Consider the following 25,000-nt stretch of genomic DNA (forward strand, 5'->3'; position numbering starts at 1 on the left):
ACCAACCTCCTGCAGGAGGTTAGCAGTCACTGGATCTTGCTTCCAACTTTCCTCAATAACTGACTAACCATCATCCCTGCAGCCTGCTAAAACATAACATAAAGGCTTTTTACAGATCATTACACATCCCAAATATCTTTAATGTAGCTTATGTATGGAGGGGAATCTGCAAACTAAAGAAACGAAAGTAGCACAATATTTCCCCCTGGTGTTAGTTCATAGTAATACAACAACACAGTACAGATGCTATAAATATGTATATGTTTTGATTGTCATTTATAAATAGATCTATTAAAAATTTAATTTAATAATTATTATTATTTAATAATAATAATTGCTCTATGTTTAAGTAGTCAACCCATACCATTAGCCCTGTATTCATGAGCTCTGCAAGACAATCTCCACAGTGCATCAGGCAACAACAAAGCAAAAGCAGGCGTAAAGAAAGATATTATCATTCTTATCCTTATTATAATTTAATATTACATAAACAGGAATAAAGATGAGTATTTTAAACAGATTCAGGAAAATGTATAAGCACAGTAGACATATCATAGTATATACGCTATTATATAATAATAGTATTTGAACCATATCATAGTCAGTTTACATAGCTTTGTCACATAACTGTTGACCCTAACCTCTACAGTGCCGTCCTCTTGTCCCAGAGCCACAGTGGAGAGCTGGCTGCACAAACAGGTGCAACGAATCCTTGAGGACTTCTCCTCCGACTGAAACAACACCTGTCCTTTTCTCCCATGACGAACCTGAGACACAGTGTTTTCTATTATATGAAAGTCTGTATTTTGTTTTCATTCGGCTATTGGATGCCTCTCAAATACCAGTTTGGCACTACACATTTACCTGCAGTCTGTTGCAATAGTCTGCAGCTGACACAATAATTTCTTCATCACTGAATATAACATCTGAGTCTCTTTTCAGGGAAACAGCAGAGGAGGTGTACACTTTCTTTGTCTCCCATAACTAGAATTTTGACACAAAATGTTAACCAGAACATGAGTACACTACAAATAATATTGATGCCTAAAATACAGACAATTCCAGTATTTGTAAGAGGAGGAACATAACATTGAATATTTTAGCTACCCGAATAGTCTGGTCATCAGAGCAGGAGAGCAGTTGTGAACCATCTGGAGAGAACTGAAGTCGCTGAACCCAACTAAGGTGACCATTGCAGTCAGCCATCTTTTTGTTAGACTCTAGATCCCACAGCTGTGAAAATTAATACAGAATTATGAATACAATATAAATGTACTAAATAATAATAGAGAGATGCTTTTGAGAGATGTACCTCAACACCATAGTTAGAATATGCAATGGCAAGAAGGTTACTTGAATTGCAGGCTTGACAAAACTGTACCATGCTCAATCGATTGGTTCGAATCTCAAACACCATATTAGCCGTCTCAACATCAAATATCTAGGAAGCCATAAAATACAAAACAATCAGTCAAAACATTCTATACATTGGGTCTTATAGGAGGTTATGAATAATGGAGTGTATATACAGACAAATCAAAACAAGTCTTACCCAAACTGTATTTCTGGCCGCACATGCAATACGCTTCCCATCAGCAGTCCAAGTGCTGCATTTGACAAGTACCTCTTCATCAGCATCAAATAGTGCTTTTACGTTTATCGTTTTCCATTCATTGGCAGAAGACACTTGAAATAGCTAAACATATGAAAAAACACCAGGTTTAGGTACAGTTACATAGAACATCTTCACTTTATATATTTATTTAGCAGGGCAACTATATAACCTTCACAGTGCCGTCATTAGAGGAGGTGGAAACAATGGCATCATCTGGTGAAAAACAGCAGTGGTTGACAGGCTCAAAATGACCAAACATAGTGTTCTGTGAAGATGGCTTATTGAGGTTCCAAAGCTATGACACAAGTATAGAAAAACAAAATAAATAAATTACATTTGAGGTCCAATCAACCAATTTCTGCAGACAAGTGATTTACACATAGAAAACAGCACTTACCTTTACATTTAAAAACTTGTCATTGGAACATGTAGCCAGTAAAAGTCGGTGTGCGGTGTTGGTAAACTGGCAGTGGTTCACTTGCTCCTCATGCTCCTCCTCAAAAACTCGTATAAGCATTGATCGCTCCACATTCCATATCTACAACACAGGAAACCCTTTCTAGCAAAATTGTGTGGTACATTTATTTTTCACTGAAACACTGAATATTTACCTTTACTTTTCTGTCACTAGAGCAGGTAGCTATGAGTTGGTCATCTGGAGAGAAGGCACAGCAGAGTACCTCATCATCATGGGCCTGCAGCTCAATGAGCTTTTCACCTGATGTGCTTTTAAACACCTTTATAGACAGAATGAACAAAACAACCAGTTGTATTAGGTTTAAGAATTATTTTCAAACAGATTTATCTGAAGCAGAAATGCATGTTCACCACAGTACCTTCAGGGTCTTACTGGCTCCACATGATGCGATCTTTGCTCCATCGTGAGAAAAACAAGCAGAGTACAGAGAGCCCTGGTGTGGGTGTATCACCAGAAGGGACAGACTCTCTACACATTTTTTGTTCCTGAATAGAACACATAAAATAGATAAAAATTAATAGTCATATAAAATTCAAGCAGAGAAAGGGCTGCTTGGTGCATACAGCCAGTCAAAGTAGAGTTTTCCTCTGCTGGATCGCTCCAGGGCTTGCATGCAAGCCTGTCTGTAAACCTCAGAGGTGTGGGGCTCAGACAGAGCCAGCTGAACCACATCCGGACGGTGCTCCAGCTGGTGACCATTCAGAGACAGGAACTCCTGGAACTGACTGCGTACCTCACTGTTCTAAAACAAAATGAGAACCTGTGATAACCAAACTCTTTATAGTATTTTTATTGGCTGAAGAATGCCACTTACTTCTTTATCCAAAATGGGTCCATGTGCTATGTAGTCATTGATAAGATGAGCTGGACTCATTACTTGTGATTTAATAGTAACCCATTCCAGTGAAAACATGAGAGAGTAGAGCTCCTAGATAAAATAGCAAAAGAGGGGTGTTGGTACATGACATGTTGATTTAGTTTATTACTACAGTGACTTTATTATTATTTACTTATAATGAAACATAACATTAAGAATTATATTTGAGAAACAAAACTGTTCAACCCGTCTTAACCGTTATTGTAGCATATTGTCAAATATCTTACCTGAGTAAGATTGGCCTTCGCCATGTGATCTGTGAGGAATCGAATCCAGTAGAGACTTTCTTCATCACCTGAAGTAGGATGTCCATTTTTATAGAACTGCTGGTACTGATGCACTACTTTTGTGTGTAGGCTCTATAACACATGTTTTAACAGATTTTTAAACCTTACATGCAAGAACAACACTAAAATTGTAATACTATATATATATATATATATATATATATATATATATATATATATATATATATATATATATATATATATATATATATATATACACTATATTATTATTACTGACCTCAATTTCATTGCGGTTTTGCTCTACCAGGAAGTCTAACTGAAGATCATGGAGGTAATAAAGATATGGCTTGTTGTTCAAGTCCACAAAAAGTAAGGACTTATTGGCAAATTCCTCAAGAATGTCTTCCACCTCCTCAATAGGTAAGTCCCACAATATTGATAGCACCTGGAAACGATGGAAATACTCAATGGAAATTCTCACAGCCAATGTTCTTATGTTGTACTATGTTCAGACCTTGGCAGGCACTTTGACGTCCTTCTCAAGCACAGTCAAGTCTTTGTACAGTTCCCTGTGTTCCTCTGGGAGCACCTCAATGCTGGCAGCCATGGCCTGGTCAAGAGCATCATAATCATAGGAAGAAGACTTTCTTATACGCTTGAACTGCTTTTGCCGCAGCTGAGCCAGGTAGTAGCGCCAACGATTAGGCTTTTCTTTCAATAATGCCCCAATGAGAGAAACCACAAGAGGGGACCCTAATAAAGAAAGACATTTTAATAAAATTCAAAATACAGTGGAGAAAGTGTAACACATATATTTAAAAGTTTACAAACCTTTACATTCTTTGACAATGCTGCGGGCCTCTTCAGGAAGACCATGGATTTTACTATTTGTGTACAAAGCAAGAATCTCTAAGCCTTTCTTTTCATCCAGACCACTCTCTACTTCAACTTCATACTTTGCACCTATAAAATGAATACATGTCAAAAGGAACTGTTTTTTATCTCTTTTAATATCATGGTCAGTGACGATGGACAAAATAAGACAAAAACATACCACTAACAGAATCTGTTAGGCTTCTGTTTCTGGTGGTTAACATTATTCGACAATTAATATCAAATGCTTTCAATACTGCACTGTCCCAGATGTCATCTAAAATCAGCAAGCATCTATTGAATACAAACAGAAGCTGTAAGGTACATGTGCAAGACAAAGTAAAATGTATTTTTAAAAAACATCATTGTGGAGACATTTGGACAACACCTTATCTATTTTAAGTAAAATATAAATATTGTATATTTGTTGAACCTTGGATATCTCCTGAGTATGAGAAAGCGCAGGCGTTCTTTGGCCTCATCCAGAGAATTTGGAGGTCTATGAAGCAACTGTGAGTCTAAGCCCTGTTCCAAACGAAAGCACAGAGACTGGATCTTCACAAGCAGGTCTGGTTTTTCCACCTGGCCAATGGACAACCAGTGAATGCCTCCAGGAAAGCACTCTGCAGTGAAGAGGAAATACAAGTCAAGAATGAAAGGACTTTAATTAAAGACTAAATTAGCACTTTCCTAATGGTTTACCTTCAATAAGACTGTGGTGACGAACAGCCTCGGAAGCCAGCACTGATTTGCCAGAACCAGCCATCCCATAAATAGTGACCCAGCCAGGCTCCTTCTGAAGCCGATAAAGTTTCTCTCGGACTTTATTTGAGAGCTCTGGTCTACTGACAAATACAACGGGCCTCTGCGGTACACCCCCTTCACTCAGAACTACCTGAACTATTACATAACACTACTTTTTAGGATCACTGTCCAGAAACAATAAAGCCATTGTCACTGTAAATATTTCTTACCATATGGTGTACAGCCATCAGGGAAACTCTTATATGCTGTAGGTGATGTGCGTGGTAAATCAGCGTGAAGTAAGCTGGCTAAGTCATCATATGTCTCCTTAATTAAGGCATTGTAGAATGAAATGTAGGCACGATTGTCTTTCCTGAGAATCAACTCAAGTAGTGCCACTGCTTGATCTTTTCTTGTTTCCTATGGGAAGAGTTTTTAGCATTCAGTTGCTGGTATGAAAATGACATTACAAATATTTATCTATAATTCCATATAATTGAGCAAATGCATAAGTAACTTACCTGAGTCCTGATCTTCTCCTCCTCATCTACAGTCATCACTCCATCACTGATCATGTGGTCCATTATATAGCTGGGCTTGATGTCCTGTTCCAGTCTGTGGCGGACCCGCAGCAGACAACTCCGCGATCCTTCGTCCAGTGCCATGGCTCCCCCAGGCACTGAAAATTAAACATTCAAATCCGATTTGTTCACCAATATTCTATAATACAGGTTACAAAATATTAACCATGCGCCATCATAGTTTCTGTGCATGTAGTACATGTAGTACTCTACCCTAGATATTCAAAATGAAACCAGTGACAATTCAAGTTTAGCTACAATAATACAGTCATATAGTATTTTAAGTCATATAGTATCTTAAAACACCAAACAACAGATCTAACCTTAATCCTCCACGAGTTACTTATAAAAACTTGCGATGTAACGCAACCTCGCTGACTCAATAGATTGACACACTTTAGTTTAACAGCTAGTCTTAAAGCATGCCTTGACAAGTTGATAAAGAAACAAAGAAAGTCTCCTTTCGAGTATTCATACGAGGGAAAAATTCACCTGGATGAAGAATATAAGTCTTCAATAGTCACCAACTTAAGTCACTTTGGAGATCTCAATAAATGAGCTGCAATATAAAGATCATTTATTCCTCAACTACACACCCAGTTTTGAAGGAGAGGAGCTTCCTGATTCAGAACGAAAACAACAACCCCGGTGAGAGCTGAAGCGGCCAATGGCGAGCCAGGATTTGGTCATGTGACCAATGAAGTCACACATGTCACTGGGCAAACCTGCTGTGTTTGTTTACAGTCCGTTTACTAATTTTTCATTATGAATAAAAGAAAAAAATAAAGTGACAAAACATATTTACATTGTGATTTACTATAACACCTACGTCTAACGCAGTAGTTGAGTAGGGAGAGTAGTCGGAACCAGTGTTCTGTGAAATTATTTTACATAAGAATACTTGTGTGATGCCATCTGAAACCCTTAGATATAATTAAATGTCATATTCTTTATTTTCTTTTAGTCACATGTCAGTTTATGTACATAAACAAGGGACAAATATAACATTTGTAAACATATAATCAACTTTGCTTTTTTGAATCTTTGGGTCCATCTTTAGACAATGAAAAACAAAACAAAATGGCAACTGTCATTTCCAGACTGAATACAATTACAATACTGTAAAAGATACTTCCTAATGTATGTGTAACAGAAATACAAAGTTTTCACTATCTTTTAACCTTATACATAAACAAAGACAACCATGCAAACAACAGTTATTTTTTTATTAGCTAGAACAAAAGATAAATAACATGCCCATTGTATTTTTTATTAACTGTAATATTTTACATACTACTTCCCATTTAAATGTAGTCAACTATTAGTTAAACTAAGTTTTAATAAATGTACCAGTATAGTCCATGTCAATAGACTTGCATCACTGCATAAATCTATAAATGGCTGTTGTGGGCTGAATATGCTTATGAATGTAAACTTTACTAAAGATTAAAAAAAATTCTGTTCAGACTCCTTTCAAAGTAAAAGGAGTTTTATATCAATATACTGATGAGTAAAAATACATAAATCCCTAATACAGTCACTCTGAGACGTTAGACTGGAGTAAAAAGTTGTCAAGCCTTTTTTTACAAAAATTATTTCAGAAATGATCCCTGCTTGCATTAAGCTGTGTTCTTTAAAATGTAGCAATCATGATTTTATACACCTATTAAGCAATGTAGTAGTTTCCCCAAGAAAGTATTTCTACACTTAATTGCGATCAGACGTTTATTTTGACACAGCCGTGTCCTGAGCTGCACTGTGAGATGGTCTTTCTTCAGATGGGAAATTGTTGAACATGAGCCTTCTGATGATATCTGCATAATAAGGTCCATAGACAGTCTTATTGTAGTTTACCAAAGATAAGAACTTAGCTGCTACTGGCATTAGGTCATGTTTGATGATGGTCAGACCAGCTGGTACTTGTTCAAGTTTTCCTTGAGGCTTTGCATCACAGAGGAGCATCTTGAAGTACTGCTGCACACGATCCTCTATTAAATTAACAATTAATATTTGTTACTATATTAACATAGACAAAATATATACTTGTAAAGTGATGTGAAATCTAATAACTCAATCAAAGGAAACAACAAAGACAACAACAAAATATGATTATTCCACTTCCATTGATCTTACCAACTAGTGTGCGGATTGGATTATCCTTCTCGGTGATGCTGCATATCTGTCCTGTAAGAGTAGCTTGCAATGTTGAGGTCAATGGGGAGTATCCTCTCTCTGTTAGAGACTTGTTCAATTCACAACAGATTTGTGCACTGACGCCCTGCAGTGTCTCCTCAAGGTTAAAGTTACTGAAAAATATCGAGAGTGGTTGTATTATTATTATTATTATTATTATTATTATTATTATTATTATTATCTTTTATGTTTAATTTCAGCAAAGAACTGTGGGATATATATGGATGTAACCCGGTTAAAAAAAAAAACAAATTCATGTGTTAAAAGTACATTTGCAAAAGCATATTTCATAGTTATAAATGTTTTTTAAAAAAGAAGACAATTCATTTAATTTTATTCTTCATTCATTAAAATATAGTTCATGTTATGGTTACAAACATATTTGCTAAAACTAGAAAAGAGATAAGAAATATTAATATTTTTATTTTATAATACTGTACAAGTGGTAAAGTGGTTTTCCTATTCTAATATAGTCTGTAAAGTGACGTGAGTTCTCGTGAGAAGACGCGCGGGTTAGAGGGATAGAGGAAGAGATCCGAGGGAGATGCCCGAAAAAAACAGCTACAGCTAAAGTTGTCTCGTGTTTTTTGTTTTTTTGGTAAAGATTTGTGGTTTGTCACCCAGAGAATCCACCGTGAGTTATGTGTGTGATTTGCGGTCAAAAAACAGTGTAGTTTCAACGCGAAGCTTGCGGACTGTACTTTCTCCGCTTATTACTAGCTTATTGAGAAGTCATCGTCGCTAAAGTGACTGTGAGCTGCTGTTCGCTAACCACGCGGTACAAGGAGCTTACAGTGGATCGTTACCGGACAGGACAACGAAGAACGGACCCCAGACAGTCCTCTGAGTGCCCGCGACGCTCAGAGTACCTCTGGCAACGTGGGATACGGGGACGAGACGTTTGGAGCGGGTGTGGACGACGCACCTGGATCGCTGTTGGAGACACGCTGTAGCCGGGGGCGCCGAGCTGTATTATCGGAGTAGACGAGGAGCCACGGAACTGGACCGGACGATTCGGGTGGGATTAACACGATTATCGAGGTACCCTGCTTTTATTTTGTTTTTTGCTCTTTGAGTGAAGTGACCCGGAGGTTTTGGTCACACCGTACCCGAGCATCGATACAGGCCTGCAACGTAGGGTGTATTTAGATGCCGGCATTAGGACTAGTAAATGAACAATAGAGTTGTTGTACATTTTTGGTGAAGCTTGAAAGCATTTCAATGTGCATTTTTATTTAATTTTTCTTTATTAAAGGGAGGGTTATTTTACATCTACTTTGTGTCTGGTGTTAATTTGGTACCCCATAGACTATCTGCTTTTGGTCATTTCCTGTCTGGTATTAAAGGTGCTGTACTGCTGTCCCAAAATATTAGAAGTAGTTTAGGTTTAGTACGAGAGTACACTGTAAAAGAACCCAGAGCCCACTCAAGTAATTAATGAGTACCAAAGGGCTACATAAAATGGAGGCACCGCTGGGATCTTTTGGGTCTAGCTAGGTACCGTAAAGGGGCATTACACTAGATTTTAAAATTTCCAAAAGTTACAAATTTGACATTTCCCAGTTCAATTGGCTTTTTAAACCATGGCAGACCTCATCGAGCTGACCGCCGAGCTGAAGAGATGGTGTCGAGGTGAAGATTTGGAGGAAAGTAAAGCCATCATGGTTATGGTTCCAGGAGAGGCAGACATAGCCAAGATTGAGGAGACAGTGGGAACTGTAAAATGTTTTGGCCGCGTCCGTGTCAGAGGCCGCATGTTCCACACCTCATCAGGACGCTTGATGGTTTTATGTGAATGCAGAGAAGATTTCTCAACTGCTGACGTGCCCAAAGAAGTGGTCAACGCTGAAAGTGGAGAGAGCTGGCAAATCATCTCTGTTGGTGAACCTGTACCTGTTGATGATTTCGGTGTCAAGTTGCAAACTCTGCTAGCTGCTGAGGGCAAAACCATGGAAGATGTTAAAGGTCTACTCCCCGACGCCCCTTCACAGTCAGTCCGCTCTGAGTCACCAACTAACCCCACTGAGTCCATCCTACTAGCCGTTGGTGATTTGTTGGAAAAGACCCGAAAACCACAAGCAGAAGGGGGTTATCGACGTTTGCGGCTGTTCTCAGGGAACCTGCCTGTTCCCCCCAGTGAAGAAGCATTTGACCATTGGCTTGAGCAGGCTTGGCTTATGGTGGAAGAAAGTGAAGGTACGGACAGAGAGAAAAGACGCCGGCTTATGGAAAGTTTAAAGGGGCCCGCTCTAGAAATTGCAAAGTCAGTCTGGGATTCTGATGCTGAAGCAAGCCCCACTGAGTATCTAGATGCTCTGGAAAGTGCATTTGGAAGTGCAGAGTCTGGCGATGACCTTTATTTTGCCTTTCGGTTAATGCAGCAACAAGCAAGTGAAAAGCTGTCTGATTTTCTGAGGCGCTTGGAGAGAGCCCTCACAAAAGTTGTTCAAAGAGGAGGATTTCCAGCTGCTGGCAAAGACAAAGCTCGCTTGGAGCAGCTCCTAAGAGGGGCCACAGCTTCGGATCTCATGCTAATCCAGTTGCGCCTTAGAGAAAGAAAGTCCTCACCTCCAACTTTTCTCCAGCTCTTAAGTGAGATCCGTACAGAGGAAGAGTACGAGGCATCCAGGAGAAAACTCAATCCTCATGTCCAGCCAGTTCGATCAAAACATGTAGAAGCTGAAAGCCATGCGGAGATACAGAGTCTCAAAGCTGAAGTCAAGGAGCTCAAAACAAAGCTAGCCTCCTGCATGACCAAGTCCCCTGAAGCGGCAAAGAAAAGTTACAGTGCGCCGCCTGTGTCCACAGTCCAGTCTAGTGAACACAGTGACACAAATGAACTTGTTGCTCTAAAGAAACAAGTCAAGAGGCTACAGCAGAAAGTAGCACAAAGAGATGGCACTCCTGAACCCTCTGCAAAGCCAACAGCAGTTAAAACAGTGGAAGCTGTGCCAAAAACAAGAACACCCAACAAAAGCAGGCAACCACCTACTGAGCAGTTCTGTTACCGTTGTGGCGAGAAAGGGCATTTTGTGGCAAAGTGTCGCAATCCTGAAAATCAGGGCAAAGTAATTAGGAAGCTCATTCAAACTGTGAAGACAATGAAAGAAAATCCAAGTTTTGAAATGACCCCAAGCGCAGACACAAACTGCAATGTCAAACAAGGTTTGCTCTCCACCGTTGCATCAACTGGTATTCCTGAGGGACTGATTGGCCCACCAAGTGTTGTACCCCTGAAAGTGAATGGTAAGTCCTGTGATGCCTTATTCGACAGTGGATCTCAGGTTACCATAATATTTGAGTCCTGGTACCAAGCCAACCTGTCTTCAGTTCCCGTGCAACCAGTGACTGGTCTCGACCTTTGGGGCCTAAGTGAGTCCAATGTCAGTTACCCCTACCGTGGCTATGTGGTGGTCGATTTTGAGTATCCAGCTGAAGTTACAGGTACCAATCACACAGTGACTGTTCTGGCTCTGATCTGTCCAAGCCCCAAAGAAGAGCCGATCCCGGTCATTGTTGGCACCAACACGAGCCATGTCCGAAACTTGGTTAAACAATGCAGAAAAAAGGGGGTCGACATAACAAAAACATTAGGGATCCAAGCCCAAAGGGAACCGCAACAAATACTTTCTGACACTGTTTCCCTCACCACCCAGGATGACGAGGTAGGTTGTGTGATATGGCAAGGTCCCAACCCGTTGACACTACCTCCAGGAGAAGACCTGCAAATAACCTGCAAAGTCAACTTCAAGCAAACTGTTGGTCAAGAGATCTTAATGGTTGACTCCTCACCTTTAGCTCTGCTGCCGGGGGACGTCCTGCTACAGCCCATGGTTGTGCCAGCCAACGCTGTCCAAATCAACAGCTTCAGAATCCTAGTGCAAAACCAATCGGCCAGAGAAACAGTCATCCCAGTTGGAACAGTCATGGGGCATATGTATCGCACTGAAAGTGTAATTTCAATGCCACTCCAAAAACCAGAAACCCCTGACTTTGACAGTAGTCAGATCAACTTTGGTGACTCCCCCGTGCCCCGAAAGTGGAAAGAGCGGCTCAAACAGAAACTGGCTGAACGGTCCCATGTCTTCTCTGTCAGTGAATGGGACGTTGGCCTAGCAAAAGAAGTTGAACATACTATCCGCCTGTCCGATCCAAGACCCTTTCGGCAGAGATCCCGTCGCCTGGCACCTGCAGACATTGAGGATGTCAGAAAACATCTACAGGAGCTATTGTGTGCTGGCATCATTAAAGAGTCCCGTAGTCCCTATGCCTCACCGATTGTTATAGTTCGGAAGAAAAATGGAACGATACGGATGTGCATAGACTACAGACTACTGAACAGCCGTACCGTGCCAGACCAGTACACAACTCCTTGCATCGATGAAGCACTCGACTCACTGTCAGGAAGCAAATGGTTCACTGTGCTTGATCTGCGTAGCGGGTATTACCAGATTCCCATGGCAGAAGAAGACAAAGAGAAGACGGCATTCATCTGCCCGCTTGGCTTCTTCCAATTTGAGAGAATGCCGCAGGGAATAACTGGAGCGCCGGCGACTTTCCAAAGGTTAATGGAGAAGACAGTCGGAGATATGAACCTCCTCCAGGTCCTGGTCTATTTGGATGATCTCATTGTCTTTGGAAAGTCATTAGAGGAACATGAAGAGCGGCTTCTCAAAGTGCTGGATCGCCTTGGAGAAGCAGGGCTGAAGATCTCTCTGGACAAATGCCAGTTCTGTCAGCCCCAAGTGAAATATTTAGGGCATATAGTCTCTGCTCAAGGTGTCTCTACTGATCCCCAGAAGATGGAGGCTGTCACAACCTGGCCTCAGCCTCGAGATGTGAAGTCTCTGCGATCATTTTTGGGCTTCTGTGGGTATTATAGACGATTTATAGAAAACTATGCCGCTATTGTGAGACCCTTGACAGAACTGACCAAAGGTTATGCCCCAACGCAAAAGAGCCGAAAGAAAAGTGCAGATCCGAACAAGTTCTACTTGAAAGAGTCTGAACCTTTTGGAGAGCGATGGGATGACTCCTGCACCAAAGCCTTTCACCAGATCATTCATTGCCTTACCCATGCGCCAGTGCTAGCCTTTGCGGATCCAACCAAACCCTACGAGCTTCATGTGGATGCTAGCTTTAAAGGACTTGGAGCCGTCCTTTACCAGCCTCAGGATGGTGACTTGAGGCCCGTTGCATTTGCTAGCAGGAAACTAAGCCAGTCTGAGAAACGATATCCGATACACCAACTGGAGTTTCTGTCACTTAAATGGGCAGTGGTGGATCGCTTCCATGATTATCTGTATGGTGCTCGCTTTACAGTACGTACAGATAACAATCCTTTGACCTACGTGCTGTCGACTGCAAAGCTCAACGCAGTGGGACACCGGTGGCTGGCAGCGTTGTCTACGTATGATTTTGATGTTCACTATCGACCAGGTAAACACAATATCGACGCCGACATTCTTTCAAGAAACTTTGACAATACAGACACATGCACTGAATGGGTAACAATACCAGAGGCAGCTGTTAAGTCAATCTGCAAAAGGGTGCAAGCGTCCGAAACACCAAACAGTCCTGTCAGATGTGTTGATCAAACGGGAGCTTCCCCTGAACGCATTCCAGACATCTATGCCTTTCCGCTAAAAATGGAGATGCAGTCTCTAGAACATGTCTCCACTGATGATCTTGCCCGTGCTCAGAATGAAAACCCAGTAATCGGTCCAGCTATTAAAGCTTTCCAGCAGAACTAGTGGACAGACACAAGTCCTGAGTTGTCTCACCTGAAACGTGAAAAAGACAAATTGACAATACAAGATGGGCTGCTCTTTCGCATCACCAAGCGTCAATCTGGTGATGATGTTGCTCAGCTGGTCCTGCCAAAGCAATACCATGGTGTTGTTTTAAGATCTGTTCACAATGAGTCAGGACACCTTGGCACAGAGAGAACCCTGGACTTGCTCCGTAAGAGGTTCTACTGGCCTAAAATGTCCCAAGATGCTGAGCAGCATATCAAAAACTGTGGCGAATGCGTTATGCGTAAGACTCCTCCGCAGAGAGCTGCTACGCTTCACCAGATCTTGAGCAGTGGTCCTATGGATCTTGTATGTATCCATTTTCTTTCTATGGAGACTGATTCTAAAGGCTTTAGCAATGTTTTGGTGGTCACTGATCATTTTACTCGATATGCCCAAGCGTTTCCGACTAAGAACCAGACATCGCAAACAGTGGCCAAGACCTTAGTTGAGAAATTCTTTGTACACTATGGTCTCCCCACACGAATTCATTCCGACCAGGGAAGAGATTTTGAGAGTCACCTGATCAAAGACTTGCTCAAGATAATGGGAATCAGAAAATCACGGACAACCCCATACCATCCGCAAGGAGACCCACAACCTGAGAGGTTCAATCGGACACTCCTGTCAATGTTAGGCACTCTAAGTGCAGAAAAGAAACGTCAGTGGAGCCAACACGTCCCATATCTGGTTCACGCCTACAACAGTACAAAGTGTGATGCTACTGGCTACTCGCCTTACTTTCTCATGTTTGGTCGGGAAGCCAGGCTGCCAGTAGACCTATGCTTTGGGACATCATCTGATAAAGCTGTGGAGAGTCACTCACGTTATGTGTCAAAGTTGAAAGAAGATCTCCATCAAGCATACAAGTTGGCATCCGAAACCGCAGACAAAGTCCATCAAAAGAACAAGAAGGCTTATGACAAAAGAGTTGGATTCCAGTCCTTGGAGATCGGAGACAGAGTATTACTAAAAAACTGGGGTCTCAAAGGAAAACACAAGTTGGAATCGAGATGGAGCCCAATACCCTATCGTGTCATTGGAAAGATGCCTAATCTCCCTGTATACCAGTTGAAAAAAGAAAAGGGGAGTGGTAGTATCAACAACAACAATCCACAGAGACCACATTCTCCCTATAGGACAGGATGTAAGATTGACAAAACCTGATAAAGACAAAGACTGTCCTGTCAGACAAAAGACCAAGACAAAGACTCCAAAGCCACCGACAGTCATGGCTGAGCCTCAAGTATCTCAAGATTCTGACTCATCTGAGGACGAGTACTATGAGCTGCCACAACGTTATTATACTCGAGAAAGAGTCAGAGAAGGATTACGACAAGTTCTTGGTTCTCAAGAGACTCAAGAGGAGCAACCAAATGTTCAAGAATGTGAAAGTGATGAGGAAAGTTCACACAATGAGTCACAACTAGAAGGAGTGGAATCTGATCAAGAAATTGAAAGTGAAACTGAGACAAATCCAGTAGTAATCACACAAGACGAGGCAGACCAAGATGAAGATGCTGTCTATTCTACCCCAGAACCAATGGTGGGACCCAGAGCAACACGGGCTGCCATGACTCCAAAAATTAGATCGCCCCGTGACCAATTGGTTGATAGTCCAAAATTAAGGTCAAAGAGACAGGTTAAACCAGTAGTTCGGTTAACCTATGATGAGCTGGGAAAGGCTAAAGACAATCACAATAATTCATGGAGGAGTTGTTATTACTATTGGAAAAGACTAATAGTTATAGAGTTATGGGTCATTCTTCCCAGTTAGAGTTTTGGTAGTCTGTTGGGGACACCAGACATTTAGTGGGGGGAGGGTGTAACCCGGTTAAAAAAAAAAACAAATTCATGTGTTAAAAGTACATTTGCAAAAGCATATTTCATAGTTATAAATGTTTTTTAAAAAAGAAGACAATTCATTTTATTTTATTCTTCATTCATTAAAATATAGTTCATGTTATGGTTACAAACATATTTGCTAAAACTAGAAAAGAGATAAGAAATATTAATATTTTATTTTATAATACTGTACAAGTGGTAAAGTGGTTTTCCTATTCTAATATAGTCTGTAAAGTGACGTGAGTTCTCGTGAGAAGACGCGCGGGTTAGAGGGATAGAGGAAGAGATCCGAGGGAGATGCCCGAAAAAAACAGCTACAGCTAAAGTTGTCTCGTGTTTTTTGCTTTTTTTGGTAAAGATTTGTGGTTTGTCACCCAGAGAATCCACCGTGAGTTATGTGTGTGATTTGCGGTCAAAAAACAGTGTAGTTTCAACGCGAAGCTTGCGGACTGTACTTTCTCCGCTTATTACTAGCTTATTGAGAAGTCATCGTCGCTAAAGTGACTGTGAGCTGCTGTTCGCTAACCACGCGGTACAAGGAGCTTACAGTGGATCGTTACCGGACAGGACAACGAAGAACGGACCCCAGACAGTCCTCTGAGTGCCCGCGACGCTCAGAGTACCTCTGGCAACGTGGAATACGGGGACGAGACGTTTGGAGCGGGTGTGGACGACGCACCTGGATCGCTGTTGGAGACACGCTGTAGCCGGGGGCGCCGAGCTGTATTATCGGAGTAGACGAGGAGCCACGGAACTGGACCGGACGATTCGGGTGGGATTAACACGATTATCGAGGTACCCTGCTTTTATTTTGTTTTTTGCTCTTTGAGTGAAGTGACCCGGAGGTTTTGGTCACACCGTACCCGAGCATCGATACAGGCCTGCAACGTAGGGTGTATTTAGATGCCGGCATTAGGACTAGTAAATGAACAATAGAGTTGTTGTACATTTTTGGTGAAGCTTGAAAGCATTTCAATGTGCATTTTTATTTAATTTTTCTTTATTAAAGGGAGGGTTATTTTACATCTACTTTGTGTCTGGTGTTAATTTGGTACCCCATAGACTATCTGCTTTTGGTCATTTCCTGTCTGGTATTAAAGGTGCTGTACTGCTGTCCCAAAATATTAGAAGTAGTTTAGGTTTAGTACGAGAGTACACTGTAAAAGAACCCAGAGCCCACTCAAGTAATTAATGAGTACCAAAGGGCTACATGGACAAAACATAAGGACCACTCTACAAATATGCCCCCACCAGAGAAGCTACATACCTTTAAGCACCTTTAAGACTTCTTAACATGAGGGGACAAAATTATGCCATAGCATACCTATTTACCCCATTTCCTTTTAATGTTTTCACTTCCTACATGCAACTCTTTCACAGATTAACAAGTGTACCGTAATCATTTATGTAATCTACCAGTGGTCATCGTTTTATGCTTAATTAAAAACAATAAAATAAACAAAGTGCACTAACGGTCTGTGCATTCCATCCAGTAGCACAGTAGTCATCCTCTTCAGCCGCTCGGACAAAGTGGGCAGGCCCTGAATAGGTCCTCCAATTGTACTGTAAACAATAAGCAGTACTTCGTTGACTGCCTGACACTGCTGTAAATGCTCCTGGATCTCTCGTAGACGTCCCTCATCCGTCATTAAGGTCTAACAAGGAAATGAATTATTAGAAAGTGATTTTACTCAGAGGTAGTGAATGCTAGGATGAAAATTACCTCCGGTACTGTGTTCTTGGTGTAGTCCCATGTGAGGAGATGGAGGAAGGCAGTGTTTAGGACCTGGAAAGGCCCAGGCACAGCTGTTTGCTTCACTTCAGTGGAGCTGACAGCAGACTGTGACTCCTCCAGTGCACATTTTATCCACTTGGTGGTGTTATTCAGTGAATCTGAGATAACAGATTATTATTCTTTTATTTTATTATTTTGTTAACCAATTGATTTTAATAAATAAAGTAGCACTTACTGGGTGTTTTGTCCAAAATGCTTTGAAATGTTGCTCTTTCATATTCAACACTTTGTTTAAGTAGCACACGTCGTATATTATTTATTTCCCAGTTTACCATATCAGCTTTCATTAAGTCCAGCACACGGAAGATCTCCCTAGCAGGTGCAACCAATATATAAGTTTGTAGCAGTTTGTAGTTTGTAAGGTTTTTTTTCTTTGCCTCACCTGAAAAGTGTCACTATGTTGTCTGTGTTATGTTGAAGCTTCTTGATTTCTTCATCCCTTGCTGGTGCACACATTTTGCCTATGGTAGTGATAATGTATGAGGCAATCCCCTGTATGTCTATGACATCATTATCCGCCTGCTGACGAATTAGGTCAATGTCCAGCACCTCCATAATCTGGGTCCGTATGCGATTGGCACCAGGGTTGAGAAATGACAACATTGTCTAATGACCAGATATAATATTAAATTGGTTACTGTCCAGCGAACACATGACAAATGTGTTTCTGGTTGTGGGAGCTAACCTCTTTGATTTCCTCCAGAAGTTTAATGGCTTGTCCATACTCAGGTGGATCATCATTGAGCTCAGCCTCGAGGATATCCCAGAATGCTTTGTGGAGATTATCTTTAACTGATTTAAATAAACTGAAAAGCAGAGGTTGAGAGTTTACTCAGTGTTTGGAACAGTGAAATAAAGAATTAAATGTGTTATACCTATCCTGTGGTGGGCTGTTAGCTTCTAAATGGAAATTTGGATTAACAATAATCTCATGGGCAAGAGTCAGGTTTGAGAGGTCTCTGGCAGAATCCATGACTTCATCCAAGGAGAGTACTTTGGGTGGGCTAGCTGTATGTGGACAAATGTGAAACAACAAATGAGAAAACAAACAACTATTGCACATTACGTAGAAGTATAAAAAAACATACAGGATGGTGTGCAATGTTTGCTGGAGTTATTGCTTGCAAAGCTCTCCTGGGAGCAGTCCAGGTCACTTGCAGACGTTATGCTGTCACAGCGCTCTGAAGAGGACTCCACATCGCTGCCCTGGTCCTCACCGCTGAAGGACATGGAGCCTGGTCTCTCATCATTTAAAGGCATGGTGAGTTAATGCTGTAATTACAATATACTGCAATTACAATAATAGTTAATACCCCCCATCTCTTAAACAATTTATACATGTAAATTCTCCTTTTCTTAAATAAGAATATAATGGCAAGTTTAATAAATTAAAAAAGTTATTTCTGTTAAACATGTTTTAAATGCTTTTACTTGTACAAAAAATATATATCTGAGTAAAGGTGATATTAGCAGTTAACAAACTTACAACTGTAAAACAGACAGAACAAACGAGAGTGTGACAACAGTGTGACAAATGCTGTTCACTCATCATTAACAAGATGGCCAAAAATGTGTAACAAAAACACCAGTTGTTGTGCCTGTCGTGAAGATGGGGCCATTTTGTAGTCCTCATGGGAATTCATAGGTTCTAGGTCTTTTCATGGCCACCTGTTTTACCAAGGAACTTTTATTTCTAGAATTTCTTGGCAATAAAAGGGACACAGTCTGGCCCTATCTACGATCAAATGTCTCCAGGGCAACAAAGCAACTCAACAGTCAGAAAGATCCTGTTTCACTGGTCCTTTTATGCAAACAACAGCAGAAAATATACAATTTCACAGTTCAGAAAAAACAAACAAATTATTTTAATTATGACTTAATATCAGCAAAAAAGTTATTTATTACCTACAAAATAACAGTGTTGCTAGAATGATCCTTGGGTGCCACTGTCACCTTTTCTGGTCTCACTTATCAACAGCCAAAAATGAATACACACAGCCGCTTGCTGATAGTTCAGTTTAAAGATAGCATAGGGGTGAGGGTGCATGTGAGTGTGTGAACCATGGATACCATGTAAACCTGCTGTGTCCAGAAACCGTCATTCAAAGAATATAGGCCTACACACATCTTAATACAAAAAAAATCATATGACAGCGCCTGGTAACGAAATTATTAAAATATAAAATGTTAAAACAAGGTTAATTGCATACCATACTTTGATGACCACTAAAAATACGTCACCAAGACACAAGTTCTCCTTGTACCGACTTCGTACTAACAAAGACAGTACGCTGGCAAAGGGATTTTACTGCAGTATAATGTAAACAAAGCCGTGGGCTGCACCGCAGACAAGCTGGCAATTCCTATTGGTTGCAGCCATCTGTCTGTCAGCCACAGAAGGAAAGTCTTTGGTTACATAGTAGAGCACATGGATAAAAAAAATGTCCACACACGCGTAAGGACAGGGTACACGTGATCAGGTTCCCAGACCAAAACAAGACCTCACGGATGTTAATAAAATGCTTTAGGTTTATCTGTAATACACACAATTTACTATATTCTCATTATAACTATTATTATTCATAACGCTGAAACGTTGAGTATTGTCAACGAAACATACGTTGTATTAAGTCATTTATATTGTCAATTGTATAACTTGTCCAACTCTAGGCCTACCAAATAGATAAATTATAGCAATACAGGCTGTTCTGGTTTAGTTTTTTGATTTGTAGTCGACTTTCCGCTCAACAACAAAGGGAATCTGCCAAAGAAAGTTGACTAAAAGCCCACGATTTATAAGATGTAGGTGTAGATTCAATGTGCAGGCGTGTATTACCTCATTTAAGTCTCCACAACAGCTCAGAAGAGGTTGAAGATTGCCCGATGTGCTGCTCTGGTCGTCTGCTTGTTAAAGGTACTTGTTTCTCTCAGCTCCTCGGGCACAAATAGACTAAACCATTTACTCTTCCAACGGGGGACCGTCATCTAAAAATAACTCTGATATATTACTGTCAGCTCTACATTACGATTTCTTTACATTATTCCAGGATATATATACGAAATTAGAATAGTGTTTATTATAAAAAAACAAGGATGTCACAAAATTTGCAGCCGAAAACCATGTGTTTAAAATGGTATAACCCCCTCAGCTTCGTATGGAGTGTCTTTGTTTACGGATGTGACCTCAACTAATGTCATTGATGTACTGTATTAAGAACACAGGGCTTTATACATGTGTAATAAAAACCTTCTATATTTAGCCATCTGTTATCAAAACATACATAGGCCTAGGCCTACATAAAGAAATTAATCGCAATTTACAGAATACACGTTACAACCTACATTTCCTACATTGCCAGCAAATTAAGATTGCAGACACGCATAGGCAACATTTTTATTCTGGGTACTAGCCTATTTATTATTGTTAGGTATATCGTATGTGTAATTATTCAACTAATTTAACCAACATACAAACTGGAAAAACGAACCTTTTGTACTACTGTAATAATACAACTCGAGGAGGTGTGAAATCAAATCTTTATGCCAACAGGGGGCAGCAAAAAAAAAAAAAAAAAAAAAAAATCCTAAACCGTAATACAGTGTTAGAAGGACTGAGTGTAGTCACGTGTTGAATGGTTGAATTTTTCATGGCGGTAGATTTGACTCCTCGGTTTAGAAGATTAAACAGTCAAACGCGAAGTTTTCGCGAAAATGTGCTGCATGTACAACAAGGTAAGAGTGCACTTTGAAACACATTAAATACTGTTTTAATCAACTTTACTGCTCGTACTCACGGGAATACACAGCGTGGTCGCTCTGAGACTGCTGTTCGACCATCGAGGGCAGGTATAAAATGAACTTTGCCCTTCCATCTGTAAAGGCGAACGTTATTTTTTGTAATCCTTACTCACATACCAAAATGTTGATCGTTTATTATTTTTGCCCATACGTTGTGGTCTTGCCTCTTTATTTACTATTTTCTATGTGCGTTAATTTGATCTTCATAATATTTTATAGGTTACTCAGGGCCTTTTGGTGCTACGCAGCTATGGCACAACATAATCCATGCACTAAAAACACAGGTAGAGGTGCGCCGGTGCCGGAGACATCTTCGTTTTCATGTAGACTGCTTCATGGGCTCTGATGCTGTGGATGCGGTCCTCAGCTATCTGATGCAGAATGTAATGTTTAACACAAGTGAAGTGTCTCGTCTTAAAGCTGCACGTCTGTGTCAGGCTCTGATGGAAGCCAAAGTTTTTGAGCCTGTGGGAACAAAGCTGTTTCGCAAAGGAAAGGAAATGTCATTTGAGGACAGTACTTCAAGCCTTTACCGATTTATGGAGCCTGGCGCCACCATAGTGGACACAAACACTGAGAATGTACAGCCACAAGAGCTTGACACAAAGTGGAACAAGGACTACAGGTAACCTGAACCTCATGAAAATCAAAATATATATATTTTTTTTACATTTATCGGAGGAGTGAATATACATTACAGTTCTTTTGTTTTCCTTTTCTCTTCAGCCCATCTGAAATAAGAACCATTTCAAATCCTATTGCTACTGGCCCATTTGATAGGAGAATTCATAGGCTACTGAGGACTATAAATGTTGAACTGCCCACTTCACCATTTCAAGGCAAAAGGAGCACTACAACCCCGTTACTTTCCAAAGCTGGTAATGTGACTGGTATCATACAGCACTTTTTTATGATATGACTGAATGTCTGAAAATGTTTGGCAGGTGGTATATAAATAAACATGTATGTATTTCATATTAATAGTGGTGGAAGAGGTTTGGAAGCAGCAGACCCTCCTTCAGCTTTTACAGATTGTTGAAGTGCCTGTTCTGGATTCCATCTTGACCTCTCCTTCCAAGGTTCAGCGTCAGACCAGCCTGGGACCACTGTCCAAACAAGACCTTATTATCTCCAACACATGCTTGGAGAGGGAGCTGACAGATACCTTAAACCTTCCCCAGTAAGTAATCCTGGTAGACCAATATACAAATGTTAATGTTGGTTTAAACTATTTCATTTTTTTAGGCTGGATGAATGGCTGTCTGCTGCAGCAGATCTCCTTGAGCTCTTTCCTGACCAACTGATAGTGGCTGCAGGAGAGCAGCTTAGTCAGCAATATTATGATGATAAAGAGCAGTTGACAGACCAAAAGAGAGTGCTTTTTGACATAATTTCCAAGTATTACAATGGACAAGAAAAAAGCCCGCTTATCTCTGGGCGCTATCTGGACATACATATTGCCATCCTACAACTTATAAGTGAGATATTTGAGTTGATGTGACAATATGATTTTTTTTTTTTTAAAGATAAACACATCTTGTTGTCTTGTAATTAGATGGTGAAAAAACTGAGGACGCCATTAAAGCCTTCCAGTTATGTTTTCGACTTCTTGACACAAGTGTAAGAGATGAACTCAAAAGACTGTTGACTTTCCTGGCCATTGCAGCTCACCCGAAAGCTTGTCGTCTACAGAAACAAGTACTTTTTAATTTGTATTTTGAAAGATCAGTATTTTACTTAGATTTTGCATGTCTAAACCCAGGTTCAGTATTTCTTTTATTCGTTGTTCCCACATGAAAAAAATACCATGACAGACCAAAAAATTTATCTAATGTGTTTTACTTGTGCATTTAGACAGATAACAGGACCCTTGTCTGCCGAACATTTCAGAAAGCAATTGTCCAGAATTATAAGCTTTGCCAATCTCAGACTGAGGCTTTGGTTTTATTTTTAATGTCTAATCATAAGGAGCTCTTCAAGGTATTGTATGTTTAATATTAAGTTACAAATTTTTGATGAGATTAGGTGACATCATTTCTGTTTTATTTCAGACTCCTAAATCTCTTATTGACGGTGTCAGAGGAACACTGAGAAAGATGCAGCAGGGTGAAGATCCAGACACTGTACCAAGTCTGTCTTACTATTTAATCAATCACCACGGTCTTAGTTGTAACTTCACTTGTATGTCTAGGTATGTGAGTAAGTAAGTAATGCAGAATGTTGTTGTGTTGCAGCTTTCACTTTTTGCCAGCAGATGACATCAGAGGAGTATGAGGACCAATGTGAGGCTGCCACTCTTGAAAGCCTCAAGAAGCTTCTTTACAATATTTCAGTGAACAGGGAAATGCCAGCCAAACAAAAGAAACGCTTACTCAAAGAATTTGAAAAACATCACCCTGTGGTCTTTCTCCAGCATTTCCAAACCCCCTTCTGAATACAATTTTAACTTAACTTTTAGTAAAGCTTTCCAAGTAAAAATCTACACCTAACAAATGTACAATTTATCTGGTGAGATCTGTAGGCCTAGTGCTCGTAATCAAAATTTGTGCAGCAGTTACTGCATCTTGATAGATGATAGGTTGATTTGTGTAATACAGTACACATTTCTGTTTGATAGGAAGTATATACATTTACTAAAACATTTTCTGGAATAATAGAAAAATATTTTTCATAATAACTAGTTTGGTAAATAATGGACTTCAATTTGTGTTTTTTTATCTGCATTATGGAAACAATGGTGATCAAACTAAAGAAACTTAATCATAATAACTATAATTAATTATTAATGTTCTAACATTGTAATTGCAGTTAACGTTTTTATCTACATATTTTACATGTATTGTTTTGTTTTTGTGGTTACGCTTAAATGATACTGGTATGTATAATCAATACACCATTATGTGTAGTGTTGTGTTTGTATGCCTTAACAGCTACCTATGTTGCACATAGTTGAATCATTTCAGTGACTGATTATGTAGTCTGAAATAAATCATGGAAGATTTATTTTGAAAGCTCTGTCTTTCCTTCTCCACATTTCTTTTGGAGCGGTTATTATTTTTAGTTCCATTAATAGCTTATTTTATTTTACTTTAATTTTGTTGAGTATTATAATTTGGTTTGACTAGAAGATGACACCATGCCCATGACGTTACAGATGCATTGTGACAAACCCGGAAGTTGCTCTTTCAAACGCCTGCTAAGCTAGGTTAGCTAATTCGTATGCACCTGAAGTCATGGGGAAAGTGACTGAAGCTTGACAGAAATTATTTGTGAAGGATTTTTATATATCTTGAGGAGTCAATTATACATTTCGAAAAACTAGGTAAGTGATCATTCTTGTATATTGAAAGCCTATTACCCATATTTTCAGCCTCCCAAACACTGACGCTACCTCCTCCCAGCTGCGTTGGTTTAGCTTTTGTATGGCTAGGTTGCGTTAGCTCAAATGATTATTGCAAGGAAATTTATTTTGACCCTTTTCATCATTTGTCTTTATATAAATCTGACACATTTAGAGCAATTGGGCGTTTATTTCAAATATATAGTATAGACTGTGTATGCCAAAGGCTAAATACAGCTGTGGTGCGACTATTAGAAAAATGTCACAAAGCCTGTTATGACAAGGGCTATAACAAATGCACAGCATTATTCATGTAAATCACCTTAATCCTTAAATTGTTTTTGTCATCTTGCATGGCATGGTTAACAGATTACAATAAATGTCAGCCATTCCAACATCGTAAGGATACATAAAATGGGACATGATGTTTAGCAATATTGATAAGTATATGCTGAATGAAGTACTGCTTCCATATTACGTTTAGTGAGATTATACAAGCAGCCTATATACCACATTGAGTAATATTTCTATAGTGACTATAGCTTCAGTAGACTTGTTATTATTAGTGTCTCTCTTCAATGATTCATTCACTAGAATCATTTGGATTATTTTAGACCTGGAACTGCCAATCTACTGCACTAAAGGTAAAAGGTAGTTGTTTACTTGAAAATTACTGCTTCCTGACATTACCAATTGGAACAGAGCATTTTGAGTTTTGGAGATGTACACAGGAAAAAAAAAATAAAAAAATTTACTTTCTCTTTGTAGAAAAATAGAGGCACAGTTGTATAAATGTGGCTGTATGATGTATAAAAGTC

At 39.9% G+C, this 25,000-nt stretch overlaps 4 protein-coding genes across 6 annotated transcripts; 2 read left to right on the forward strand and 2 right to left on the reverse strand.

Moving 5' to 3' along the window:
* Positions 1 to 536: 536 nt before the first annotated feature.
* On the reverse strand, positions 537 to 6,121 carry LOC110161643 (apoptotic protease-activating factor 1). 2 transcript variants are annotated; one of them, XM_055162314.1, is made up of 21 exons: positions 6,013 to 6,121; positions 5,357 to 5,514; positions 5,066 to 5,255; positions 4,794 to 4,991; positions 4,525 to 4,714; positions 4,273 to 4,385; positions 4,050 to 4,181; positions 3,733 to 3,971; positions 3,496 to 3,663; positions 3,198 to 3,329; positions 2,908 to 3,021; positions 2,657 to 2,835; positions 2,452 to 2,578; positions 2,227 to 2,352; positions 2,013 to 2,153; positions 1,785 to 1,910; positions 1,553 to 1,696; positions 1,313 to 1,441; positions 1,108 to 1,233; positions 865 to 984; positions 537 to 767 (listed from the first exon to the last, which is right to left on the reverse strand). In XM_055162314.1, the coding sequence occupies exons 1-21, from the start codon at positions 6,104 to 6,106 to the stop codon at positions 552 to 554; spliced, it is 3,162 nt and encodes a 1,053-aa protein (XP_055018289.1). In that variant the 5' UTR covers positions 6,107 to 6,121; the 3' UTR covers positions 537 to 551. The 2 variants fall into 2 exon arrangements, with proteins under 2 accessions (XP_055018289.1, XP_055018290.1); XM_055162315.1 differs by having other exon boundaries at positions 5,909 to 6,048.
* A 224-nt stretch (positions 6,122 to 6,345) lies between these two features.
* On the reverse strand, positions 6,346 to 20,020 carry tcp11l2 (t-complex 11, testis-specific-like 2). The gene is made up of 10 exons (XM_020926204.2): positions 19,881 to 20,020; positions 18,133 to 18,316; positions 17,920 to 18,052; positions 17,730 to 17,850; positions 17,427 to 17,650; positions 17,220 to 17,356; positions 16,973 to 17,142; positions 16,723 to 16,904; positions 7,550 to 7,722; positions 6,346 to 7,404 (listed from the first exon to the last, which is right to left on the reverse strand). The coding sequence occupies exons 2-10, from the start codon at positions 18,302 to 18,304 to the stop codon at positions 7,142 to 7,144; spliced, it is 1,575 nt and encodes a 524-aa protein (XP_020781863.1). The 5' UTR covers positions 18,305 to 18,316; positions 19,881 to 20,020; the 3' UTR covers positions 6,346 to 7,141.
* LOC110161460 (uncharacterized) lies at positions 7,936 to 16,278 on the forward strand. Its single transcript, XM_020926202.2, has one exon. It carries the CDS (start codon positions 9,193 to 9,195, stop codon positions 13,360 to 13,362), a length of 4,170 nt encoding a protein of 1,389 aa, XP_020781861.2. The 5' UTR covers positions 7,936 to 9,192; the 3' UTR covers positions 13,363 to 16,278.
* A 625-nt stretch (positions 20,021 to 20,645) lies between the features above and the next one.
* Positions 20,646 to 23,845, forward strand: depdc4 (DEP domain containing 4). 2 transcript variants are annotated; one of them, XM_055162316.1, is made up of 9 exons: positions 20,646 to 20,776; positions 21,062 to 21,467; positions 21,569 to 21,720; positions 21,827 to 22,022; positions 22,088 to 22,320; positions 22,398 to 22,540; positions 22,697 to 22,822; positions 22,894 to 22,972; positions 23,077 to 23,845. In XM_055162316.1, exons 1-9 carry the CDS (start codon positions 20,677 to 20,679, stop codon positions 23,274 to 23,276), a joined length of 1,635 nt encoding a protein of 544 aa, XP_055018291.1. In that variant the 5' UTR covers positions 20,646 to 20,676; the 3' UTR covers positions 23,277 to 23,845. The 2 variants fall into 2 exon arrangements, with proteins under 2 accessions (XP_055018291.1, XP_055018292.1); XM_055162317.1 differs by having other exon boundaries at positions 22,894 to 22,948.
* The last annotated feature ends 1,155 nt before the right edge of the window (positions 23,846 to 25,000 follow it).

The sequence above is a fragment of the Boleophthalmus pectinirostris genome, unplaced genomic scaffold (assembly GCF_026225935.1).
Source record: "Boleophthalmus pectinirostris isolate CB_2022bp ecotype Guang Dong unplaced genomic scaffold, ASM2622593v1 HiC_scaffold_49, whole genome shotgun sequence".
NCBI lineage: Eukaryota > Metazoa > Chordata > Actinopteri > Gobiiformes > Gobiidae > Boleophthalmus > Boleophthalmus pectinirostris.

Bases quoted from the DNA above. Each gene is read 5' to 3' on its own strand.
- LOC110161643 (XM_055162314.1), bottom strand. From the start codon at position 6,106: ATGACCAAATCCTGGCTCGCCATTGGCCGCTTCAGCTCTCACCGGGGT. The intron at 5,515-6,012 runs GTGTGTAGTTGA...TTTAATTTTCAG, and splicing joins CTCCTCTCCTTCAAAACTGG to TGCCTGGGGGAGCCATGGCA. The intron at 1,911-2,012 runs GTAAGTGCTGTT...CTTGTGTCATAG, and splicing joins ACAAGTTTTTAAATGTAAAG to CTTTGGAACCTCAATAAGCC.
- depdc4 (XM_055162316.1), top strand. From the start codon at position 20,677: ATGGTTGAATTTTTCATGGCGGTAGATTTGACTCCTCGGTTTAGAAGA. The intron at 22,023-22,087 runs GTAAGTAATCCT...TCATTTTTTTAG, and splicing joins GATACCTTAAACCTTCCCCA to GCTGGATGAATGGCTGTCTG. The intron at 22,823-22,893 runs GTATTGTATGTT...GTTTTATTTCAG, and splicing joins ATCATAAGGAGCTCTTCAAG to ACTCCTAAATCTCTTATTGA.
- LOC110161460 (XM_020926202.2), top strand. From the start codon at position 9,193: ATGGCAGACCTCATCGAGCTGACCGCCGAGCTGAAGAGATGGTGTCGA.
- tcp11l2 (XM_020926204.2), bottom strand. From the start codon at position 18,304: ATGCCTTTAAATGATGAGAGACCAGGCTCCATGTCCTTCAGCGGTGAG. The intron at 17,357-17,426 runs GTGAGGCAAAGA...TGCACCTGCTAG, and splicing joins AACATAGTGACACTTTTCAG to GGAGATCTTCCGTGTGCTGG. The intron at 7,723-16,722 runs GTTAGTGCACTT...GATATTTTTCAG, and splicing joins CTGGATGGAATGCACAGACC to TAACTTTAACCTTGAGGAGA.